Source organism: Astatotilapia calliptera, chromosome 14 (genome assembly GCF_900246225.1).
Source record: "Astatotilapia calliptera chromosome 14, fAstCal1.2, whole genome shotgun sequence".
Taxonomy (NCBI): domain Eukaryota; kingdom Metazoa; phylum Chordata; class Actinopteri; order Cichliformes; family Cichlidae; genus Astatotilapia; species Astatotilapia calliptera.
The window spans coordinates 6,127,713-6,139,150 of NC_039315.1; the positions used below are offsets into that span (position 1 = coordinate 6,127,713).

At 35.8% G+C, this 11,438-nt stretch overlaps 1 protein-coding gene across 2 annotated transcripts; it reads right to left on the bottom strand.

The window, feature by feature from the left end:
* Positions 1-340: 340 nt before the first annotated feature.
* napab (N-ethylmaleimide-sensitive factor attachment protein, alpha b) lies at positions 341-9,300 on the bottom strand. Of its 2 annotated transcripts, XM_026193085.1 has the most exons (11): positions 9,035-9,299; positions 7,563-7,642; positions 7,350-7,466; positions 5,243-5,289; positions 5,006-5,083; positions 4,817-4,872; positions 4,136-4,220; positions 3,922-4,026; positions 3,761-3,829; positions 2,011-2,061; positions 341-961 (listed from the first exon to the last, which is right to left on the bottom strand). In XM_026193085.1, exons 1-11 carry the CDS (start codon positions 9,130-9,132, stop codon positions 860-862), a joined length of 888 nt encoding a protein of 295 aa, XP_026048870.1. In that variant the 5' UTR covers positions 9,133-9,299; the 3' UTR covers positions 341-859. The 2 variants fall into 2 exon arrangements, with proteins under 2 accessions (XP_026048870.1, XP_026048869.1); XM_026193084.1 differs by having other exon boundaries at positions 7,350-7,642; positions 9,035-9,300.
* Between the last annotated feature and the right edge of the window lie 2,138 nt (positions 9,301-11,438).

Consider the following 11,438-nt stretch of genomic DNA (forward strand, 5'->3'; position numbering starts at 1 on the left):
TCTCTCTCTTACACTCCTACACAGGTGGAAAACAGCTGTTTTACATTTCTCATGTATTCCAAACCATGCAAATGTTCACAGAGGTGAAGGGCATCTATCACCTTTTATGGAATAAAAGCACTTTTAATGGAAGTGATGACAACAATTAGCAAATTAATTACTTGTGCTTATAAAAGCATGTTTTATAAATCTTCATCAAATCAAGTCCAAATCCTGAGAAATTTGCGTCATAAGGCAGAGGGGGTATATATTCAATGGAAAAACCTCAGATCGACACTCTTGGCCTCTGCAGCTGAGATCTAGCACTGTTTAATTAGAGGCGCTCTCCTTTGTCAAAATAGTACACATACGCATTCAAAATCACCAAAGCAAATTTGAGTGCCTTTATCAATATTGGCATTTTGGTTAGTTTATTCTAAAGCACATTTTAGAAATATATATAGATATAGTTGCTTGAAGTGTTAGTGAGTTTGTGTCCTCTCATTTGTTCTCATTGAAATGAAGATAAAAATAAAACCTGTATTATACAATTGTGCTGGTATGAGTTTTTGGTATTGCAGCCCAATTATGAACAGCTGAACTATTTCTGGGCCAATACCTGATTAATAATAATATACAATTTACATACTGTGTGAAGCCTGCACTCAGAAGGGTAGTGTTCATACCTAAAAGGACCATCATTTTTGGAGTACTGTATTGAATTTGAGAGAATACTGCAGGAAAGAAATGGTATCTGTGAATACAAGGGCTAATGGTCAAACAATTAACAATGCTGCTAAATGGAAGTGAGAGGCTCAAGGCAAAAAAACAAGGATGCAAGTCATTTTTTTAGGACTTAAAGAATAACAGGAGAGGCAAGTCAGCGAAGGTCACTCTCCTCATCCTGTATGGTTTTCTTGATACGGAGAAGCATGGTGGTGAGCCACTGGTCCAACCGAGAAATGGTGTCAAATTCCTTCACCTGAGAAAGTAAGTATTAACACTTTTAATCCAGTTGCTATTAAACAATACTAAAATGAAGTATTTTTTTTCCAACTGCATAAATGTACCTGTTGGATTAAGAAAGCAATCTTTCAGATACAGACATCTGAAAAGTTTTCACAGCGTTTCACTTGTTCCACAATTCATCTAGTTTCAGCCCTACTGCAAATGGATTCAATTCATTTTTCACCTCCAATTCTATACAAAACAGCCCATAATAACAAAGAGGGGGGGGGGGGGAAGCTAAGTAGAGCTACTACTCCTCAGAAAAGAACAAAACAGCCCATCTGGAATTTGTCAAAATCCACTGAAGGATTCTCAGATCTCAAGAAATTAAGCAAAGAATGTGAATACTTATGAACATGTTCTATTTTTGTTTTGCTTTTATTTTTAATGCATTTTAAAGAATTTTAATGAAACTTTTTCCCCACTTTGTCATTTTGGGAGATTTGTGTGTAGAATTGAGGTAAAAATTAATTTAATACATTTTGAAAAAAAATAAAAAGGCTTAAAAAAGGTAAGCTCTGTAAATATATTTCAGATGTCTGTACAAGAAAGAAGAAACTGACACAGCAACTATTTACTGTCAGAGGACTGTTCTAATAACACTTGATTTGATCACTATGTAGTGATATTGTAAGGTACTGATGCAAATCGATATTTCAGTCATGGGACACATACAGAAAAATCTGACCTACTATTCTCATTTCCATCGCTATAATATTACTGCTGGACTCCAGTAGATTTTTGGGGGGAAATGGCTTCAATGAATGCACAAACCACTCATTATGCAATCCAATTTCAACAATTTGGATCACAAAATCATGAACAGAAAAGCCTACACAATCTGTTGTCCACCATCTCAAGGTGGCATGTCTTTCAACCTGGAAACGGAAGCTACAGTCTGCAAACTCTTTCACTGAACTGGTGTCAAGGTAGAATTACAAAAAACAAGAAATAAAAGACAGAAGTAAATTCTACATTTTTGCTACTTCCTCTATTCTGCTAAAAAAGCAACTGTTTACTCACTGCATCAGTATAGGCATCCACATTCTGCTCTTCCCAGGCATCTAGAAGTTTCTAATTTAGGAAAAAGGAAAAACAAACAAACAGACAAATAAAAAAAAAAAAAAAAAGAATCAACCCACTTGAAAACACTTTTCAAGCACAGACACGGCTTACTTTACTTACTCAACCCAGATGACTAAAAACAAGATTAAACTGAATTTAGGGCTGAACGATATATCGCATTTGCGATAATATCGCGACATGATCAAGTGCAATTTTCTAACCGCAAAGGCTGCGATTATATTATACAATCATGGGCTGCATCCTCCTGGGCCGCATTTGTAGACCGATTACGTCACAGCGACGCGCCGAAGGCTGTCCAAATTACTCCATATCCCAGATTCATTAGCGCGGCCCAGCCAAACTCCAGTTTCCAGCAATGGCGGCCGCTACTAAGTTTAAAAATTACTCATACTATCTTCTGGCACAAATAAACTTTAACATATTTTCGGCAAAAGTAGTTGTGTAAACATCAAATATCGTCGTTATGAATCCCTATTGCAAAGTGCTCGACGTTTTCAGAGGCGTCTGCTACCACCAGTCGACAGTAGCCGGGAGCCAGGTTATGAGCGCCGAAACAAACTCCCGGCACATCATTTTCAGATCCGCGGAGTTTCGCTGTCGGTTAAACGTATATTAGTCACTAGACAACCTAAAATGTTATGTTGGGCTTTTTCGTTTTGTTTTCTGAAGTAAATCGGTTTGCTGAGATAAGGATAGATAAATAACTTTATTAACCCCGGGGGGTTCCTCTTGGTTTTCACACAGCTGACTAACGTCAAACAGAAACTATTAAACAGAAGTATGGCAGTCGAGATTTACGCCAGTTCTGGTTATAATTTAGATAGCAGAAGCAGACGGCGAGTTATTAACTCACGAGACAGCGGTGACGCTATCAGAGTAGACCGTCCAATTTCACGCTTTAACTTAAAGCGTGTTGTTGTGTGTTATACAATTGCTATTATGTTTGCACTTATGTGAATGTTACTGACGCAGAACAGTAAGATGGTGTATTTTATTTATATTTTTATTAAATATTTTTATTGAATGACTGTCTAGTATTCACAGTGTCGAAACTGAGTGGGTAAAGCACTGTTTTTTATGTATATCTGCAATCTCACATGCTGACTTCATTTAATGTTTACACCGGTCCTTGTAGACTTTATGAGATTTTGTAACAAAAATAAACTATGTGTATGTTAAATATACTGTGTGATTGAGAAGTTAATAAAATGTCAGTCATCAATCATGGATCACCTCATGTCATTTAACGAGGTTCTCTCAGGAAAGACAGTTTAAAAAAGTAATATAGTATTGCCATTATATATGATTGCGTTGTCTTTGTTAATAATACAGAGACAAGACCTAAAATATCGCAATCGCATCGCATCGCAATATGGGCAAAAAAATCGCATTAGATTATTTTCCATAATCGTTCAGCCCTAACTGAATTTAACCAAATAGGTTTCAATTAAATTTCAAGGTTATGGTCCAGTTATGTTTTCAACATTAGCATGTATATTAAACCCAGGTCAATCGCATGTGATTAACATGAGTTTAATAGAGAGAAAGAGAACAGGAAAACAAAAACAAGCACAATAGTGGAAATAGATGGAAAACAGTCTCTTATGTTAAATGGCACTCCAAGTCTTCATGATTACTGGATGTGTCTGGATGAGCGATTTAGTCCCAAAATTACATCAAAGCCTACCTTCAACAGCTTGCACTCTCTCGAGTCTGAAAAGGCGGGAAACATTTCTTCATACTTCTGCACAGCAAGCTGGGAAAAGGCAGGGAGATTATTAAAATCAAAGGCTTGCATTACAGTGTCTGCATATTATCAGCAGATAAGAGCTGTATGTAATGGCTTACTTTTGCATTAAGATGGTCTACGCAAAAGTGACAAAGCGCAGCTTTGAAAAAGTGATCCTTGGCACTGTATTTCAGGAGCGTACTGTCCATTGCATGGGTTCCAACCTAAAAATAAACGAATAAATCAAAAAGCACAATTTATCTTTACTCTCCAACTGAAGCTCCCGGAGGGATAAAACCTTGAAATAAAAGCTGCTGGGTGGCATTAACTCACCTGTTCGTAGATCTCAATAGCTTTTTGGTACTGCTCCAGCTGAGCTGCATAGGTTGCTACTTTCAGAAGGCACTTGTTTGCTGAACTTTAAAAGGAAAAATCCAGCAATATGTCAGACCACACATTAACTGAAATCGAGGGTCCTAAATTTAAAAGTAACGCTACAGCTGTAAAACAAGACATAATATTAATGTATCAGAAATTTTAGATAGCACCTCATGTGCTCATTTGCAGTTCCATACTTTAATTCTTTGACTCCATTAGAATAGCTTTACATGATTCATAGTTCATTCTTAATTATCTTATACTGGGCACTAGTCCTTTTTTTAAAATCGTCTACAATGAGCAGTTTTAGACCAACTTCCTTTTGATGGATTGCCACTCCTGAACAGACAGTTTGACGAACGGGTGGGTGGATGGAGCTGTGTGTCAAATATGACCAGATTAAAAATGCTCTTGTTGTTTGCTCTTGTTGACGTCACACAGAGCCAAATATTAGAAAAAAACTAAAGTCTGAAACAGAGTATTTAGAGCAGTCTGATGCATGAGCTACTTGCTATATGAAAGTAATAGCGAATTTTAGTACAGATGCACATGAGCAGCCAGCATAGTGTCTTTACACATTTACATTCTTTACTTCCCCAAAGGCAAAAGATAACCGTGCTTATTTAAAATAGTTACCTGGTGGATTCTTCACCTCTGTAGTAATCTGCTGCCTGTTCATAATGAGCAATGGCCTGGAAAAGAAATTAGACAAACATATACATGAATTGTAAACAGAGCTTATTATACTGCTGTTTGACAATTAATAAAAAGTAAACATAATAAGGATTTAAATAAAAAGCAAGAAGAAACAGTTTTTGACCCAACCTTGTCAACGTCCACAAGCTCCGTTTCATATATTTCAGCAATGCTGATATGGTGTTTGGCTGCAATGGTGAAACGCCCCTAAAATATGATTTTTTTTTTTTTTTTTTGGAAAAAGTAAAAAAAAAAAAAAAAAAAAAAAGACAGTGAGAGAAAGCGAGAAATATGAGCTACCCTTTATGTTTTGCATCTGATTTCCTTAAAGATGCTCTTTAGAAATTAAACTGAAAAGAAACTCACCATATCCGTGTAAATCTCAATAGCTCGGTTTAGGCAGTTAATTGCCTCTGTTGAGAAATATATTCAAACAATTATTTTCAGAAAAAGTTTACAATTATTCAGTAAACCAATGTTAGCAAAAAAAACCCCCCAAAAATACATACTACATAATAAAATACAACAAAATTCAACAAATTAGAAGCTATATAAAGGTTCAAGGTGAGTAAATATAGAAGCACCCCACTGTAAAATGAAATTTTTTATTTGGACTCTTCTCCAGTGTATTTGTTCACATTCCCAATTAATAACTATAATATACAGGTTCATTACAAGGCCGATATACTTTAGTTTGTGGCCTTTACTAGGATCAATCAGGATGCCCTTAGTGGTCTTTGTTGAGTACCACAGAAAACATTTAGGGTTTTTTTTTTGTCAGATCCTTATCCATCACCCAATACTATCAGGAAGTTGTCTGATTCTGCCAAAATTCATTCTACCAAATGACAACAATCCCACACAGGAACAAGATGGACTATGAAATGTGTACTATGATGCAGGACCGAAACGATTCATCGGGTAATTCGAATAACTTGATTGAAAAAAAGAAAAGAAAAAATCCTTAGTACAAATTCAACAATTTCAACGCCTCATTTAATGTACAGCTCTATTCGTCACCATGTAAACGTGAACACGAGTGTCTCACCCACATTTGCGACTAAAAACAGACCTGCAATACAAATGTATTTAGGGGCAGAGTGAATATGAAATTGAACACTAAACCTACGCAGTCCCCAGTTTTATGACAAAAAGACTGACAACACAACAGCAGCACTGATGCTAGCACAGTTTAACGTGGAGCCGGACTCTGTTCACACACTGCGGAAAAAAAAAAAAAGAGGCAGCATCATTACAGAGATGATGAGCGCTCAGGTGGAGTCAAAGAAAATGTGTTTCTAGTATCCAAAACAGAAGCACTGTTCCAGTAATCGACATTAAAACCTTTACTGGAAAATGTCTGGAAAGAGTCCTTAATGAGAGCACCTGATTAATAAACTGTGACATGAAGAAAAGCAAACTTTGTAGCTGCTCCATCCACTGCCGTTTGTTTTACATGGTGAAAAATCTGCAGTAACAGGGAGAGTCTAAACAGGGGAATGGGGTGTACTAGACCATATTTATTTCATGGCTTTTGTAACATTTTTCAGACTTAAAGTGAAATAATATACAATACTGTGTTAATGAAACTGCATTAATAGTTAAAAATAAACTTTTTTCATTAAACTCTTAGCCACTGCCCTGCGGGTTGTTAGATAGGACACTGAATTATTATTATTAATATTGATTAATGTCTGCACTTTCATAACGCCTTGTTTTCAGCAGTACAAAACTTTGCATCAAAGCACAAGGAAAACTTTAGAATGCAGATATTTAAGTCTCATTAAAAAGGCTTACAGACAAACTCACTACACTACTCACAACTATGAAGTATCGTACGTCAAGTTTTAATGCCACATGATGGCACTCTTTTAATATCTCTAAATCATAACAGATAAAATGAAATAATGAGATTACAATTAACTTTAAAAAAAAAAAAAAAAAACAAGAAAATTTGTTTACTCCAATTCTTTTCCGCTTTTCTTTTATTGATGCAGAGCTTATGTGCAGCTGTCATGTGATAAATAAACAGCAGCTAGATGGGTGCTCATTAAATACTTAAATCAAATTAGGATTTATCAAAATTATCATTCTCCTGACATGATTACTAACTTATCTGCAGCCAGTCCTGCAGGTTTGTCAGGTGAAGCAGCTTAAGCTCAATGAGTAATATCATAATAATCAGACACCTCAGTTTATAAAAAGACACGTGGAGCAGAAGGAAAGAAACCTCAACAGCACTGAAGTACTCAAAGAGTACCTGAAACAGGGTCAACGCATGCTCTCATTAATCAGGAATTTGACTGTTTATAGCATTTGTATGAAGTTAAAGATTTAATAAAGTAAATAAAAGATTTAATAACATTTTTAAACCACTTTCACTTTTATTGCTGAAAGCTTTTATATGAAAAGATGTAAAACTTACAAGTGTACTTAATCGATATTATATACCCCAAAGTGATGTAACGTTTACCTTGTGGATCTGCTTTTTTGAAGGCATTTCCAGCATCTATGAAGTTGGTTGCTGCATCATGTTTGCTCTGCATCTGCAGGTGAAGGTGAGCAGCTTGGGAGAATGCATTTCCTGCAGCTATTAAGAAGATAAATTGTTGCATTTTAAAATCACTGAAAAAAAGAAAGAGGCATTCAATACATTTGTTGTGTTGAAATGCGACAATCATCTTACCACACCAATTCTTGGCCATTTTGTACATGTTAGCTGCCCTCACCAACATGTCACAGGCTTCTTCCAGCTTTGAGGAGCCACTGTGTGACAAAACATGTTTTTTCTCTTAATAAGACACCCATCCATTGCAGATTATCACAGGATGATATGAACACTTTACTCAGTAAAATCCCTTTGGAAAGATGTATAATAAGCAGATTTTTTTTCTGTTTAGTATACTTACATGCAAAATTTTAGCACCATAATAAGAACATTTTAAAAGCAATGGGATAAAACTTTATTAATTTTATTATTATTTTTTCCATTTTTTCCCTCATTACTTCACATGTGCAGAAGACTGCCTTCTGAAATTTTCAGGGCTGACAAACATATTTAAGCTCCGTTTCAAAACAGCGACCAAATCAATTTTGAAATCCACTCTCACACCCAAGTCTCACAATCTAAAGCCAAAATCTAATTTTTGCCCATAAGGATCATGGGATATGTTATAATTTAAATAGTACAATTGCACCAACTGAATGCCTATGACATAGAAGAAGAGGAGCAAGGATTGGCATGCGAAATATTTGATCTACCTTTTTTTTTTTTTTTTTTTTTTATAAGTCACTGGTCGAAACAAGTTATAGCGGTCCTTTTCCCAGCCGGCACTCACTGATTTTTCATTCAGTGTGCAATCCTTTAAACTTTAAGTTACTATTTAATAGTGAGTAAAGGTTTGTAAAACCGTATACAAGTACAAATATAAAAGTGTTGACTTTGCTTGTGATTTCAGTCCCATTATCCACACACAACTATCTTGACAATTAAATTTTCGCCACAAACCTCTCGCGGATTGTACAGCCTCATACATAACACGTAGCCTTTAACCTTGCACGTGAGCTCCTGCTACAATAATAAAAAAAAAAAAAATCCAACCTGAAAAATTAACCTGCATTTAGGTTGTTATATGCAAAGCCGGTTGTCCAGGTTAGTGAGAGCTAGTCTTACAGGAACATTCGCTACATCACAAGTGCGCTTTCTTCTTTTGCTGTAAACAAATGTGAATGACACGTGATTTGGACAGAGTGACCTTCCGAAAATTGCCCAACAGACGGCGCTATAGGGAAAGCGCTGCCTTTACAATTAAGTGAAATTATCTTGAATTGTTAAACAATTCAGCTTTGGATTCAACTGAAGCTATTTCTAGCATGAAAGCTGCCTTAAAGCAGAGTCTAAAATAAGCAACTACCGACTATTTCGAGCTATCTTTCACACTAAACGCTTTCCAGATATACGACGAGCCGAGGTAAGCTAGATATGCTAAACGACAGCCTTGAAAATAACCGCTTAACACTAACTACAACTTATAAAAGCAACCGACAATTATTTAAAATCGTTTTGTCCTGGCTTTTAACCCTTGTGGTCAGCTTCCAACCTTCCGCATAGCTGTCTCCTTTAGCCGAACGTTAACGTTAGCTAGCTGACAGACTCACCCAAACAACGCTCCAAAAAATGACTGAGACGATTTCATTTTCTTTTCAGCCTCGGCCATCAAAGCATTTGCTTCCTTTTCTTTTCCGCTGTTATCCATTTTCAGGAAATCGGTCTGTTTCTGAGAGAGAACGAATAAATGTAAAAGTCAACAAACTCGCTAACCACTGCTAGTGGCTGCAGGCTTGCCTTGTCACATCACCAGCCGCAAAGTAACCGTCACCTCTGTCACGTGACACCGGAGAACCGACGCACTACTGTTTCTGCTGCTGGTGCATTCAAGTACTCTTTTGCTATCCAGTATACTAGTCATATCTGGTAACCGTTAAAAGTTAAAACAAAAAAGTTACATTTTAATCTTCGTATGGTTTTAGTGTAGTTATTGACTTTGTTTCAGTGAACTGAGCTGTCCTTTTTCTAACTTTGCTAATAAGTCATTCTAATTTTGTATTTAAACTTTTACGTGTCTTTGTGATTCGAGTCTATTTTTGTAGGGAGTTGTCGTTTTTGTGTCCGATATGGAACTCTTTGTACTTGATGTGTTTCTTTTTACAGTCATTATTGCTTCTGGTTTTTGTTTGTTTGTTTGTTTTTACCAATAGTGGTTCTGGAATATCTGTTTATTGTCTGGTATGAGCTGGTATGAAAATCTAGAACTGGGTTATCCCATAGTCTATCCAGCTAACCAGCTAACAACTACTTCTAGTATTTCTAATCACCAGTAATGTAAAGGAGAACACATCACAGCTGTACAGAGACTGCTGTAAAGTTAAGTGGTGTCATAACAGTAAATTTCTATTCATAAAACACAACCCTTAAAATGTATTAAATAGCCTCCTTCATTTTCTCTTTTGACTATAACTCAAACACAGTATGAATACAAAATATGCATATGTAATCACAAATAGTTACATCCACAAGCTATAATATCCAGCACAATGGTTCTTGGTTTGTGATCAGCCTAAGAATAAATCGATGGATGGATAGTCAGTTCATTAGAACTGCATGTAACGTTACATGTTAATGGGTATTAACACAGTAAAGTGTTAAAGTGATATCACGTGGTACTTCTCATAGTTTGCATATACCACTGATTTCTTAAATATGTTTTTAAAAATTTTAACAAAGAACAATCAAACAGTTCAACATACACAAAGCAACACCACCCTCTTCCCCCCACAAACACACATCCACACCCACACACCTGACAGTTTTACTACACAGCAAGACAATCAAGGCTTATTTAGAAAAATAAACAAATACATGAATAAAAAGAAACATAATTATAATGGTGTTAATGAGTAATTAAGTAAAACAAGGAAAAATAAAAACAGTTAACTGTTCCCCACAAATTCAAGTGCACTGCATGCATGTCTTTTCAGTGTAATCAGTCAGCAACTGCCATCAAGTTGTAACAGAGTTGAGGTTATTTTCCAAGTCTAGGGGCATACAATCTGAAAAGAAGTGACCACACACTCAGGAATAACTCTTCATTTCCTTTTATTTTCCTTCATTATTTTAAATTCAGGGAATTTAAAATAGAAAGTAGCTCGTCCACAGAAGGACTGGTAGCTCCCCTTACGATAAGGGTTCAGATCGCGCGAACAGGTGTGAAATGTGTGTGTTTAGTTAGTTTGTTGTTTGCTTGTTTTAATCAATTTTAAATCATGCTTTTTATTTGTTTTTGTTTCTAATGTCTCTGTAAAGCACTTTGAATCACCTTGTTGTTGAATTGTGCTATACAAATAAATTTGCCTTGCCTTGCCTTGCCTTCATTTCCATGCAAAATGGATGTTAAAAATAGTGATAGTTGTGATTTTATTTGTAGCAGCTTCTGACAAATCCTCCTGACATAATTACTCATGTGATTTGTGTCTTTTTGTGTTTTTGAAATTATTTTTGGCTCTGTTTAGCAGTGCTCAAACAATATTATTGATATGGACCATATAGAAACGTTTGCACATTATAATGCTGAACAGCATACTTCAGGGTCACCACATTGTCCAGGTGAGCAAACCTGATTATGTTTGTAACATTCAGCAGGTGTTGGCAGAACACTAAACATTTTTTGGAAAGTTAACATGGTCCAATATGGCCTATCGCTTTTCAGTATAACTGCAGTATCCTATATGTATATATGGATATTGATTATCAGACAAATAATTCATATCAGATTTGCTGTGTAAACTGGTACACTATTTCTGCTTGCTTTGTGAGCTGTACTAGGCTACTTTGACTGATAAACACTTTATAGCATAATCCGTGACTAAGGGTGTAATCCCCCTGTAGCAAAAATGTAATTTTAATGTATTTTATTTGAAATTATAATCCAATTATACTTACCCACAAATACCTAAATGGAGGAACATTAGAATAAGGGAGTTACAAGACTAAGTTTTATAGGAC

Coding starts and splice junctions, on each gene's coding strand:
- napab (XM_026193084.1), bottom strand. CDS start 9,132: ATGGATAACAGCGGAAAAGAAAAGGAAGCAAATGCTTTGATGGCCGAG. Junction 5,290..7,349: donor CAAAAAAGCAGATCCACAAG/GTAAACGTTACA, acceptor ATTTCTCAACAG/AGGCAATTAACTGCCTAAAC. Junction 4,221..4,816: donor AGAGGTGAAGAATCCACCAG/GTAACTATTTTA, acceptor TTCCTTTTAAAG/TTCAGCAAACAAGTGCCTTC.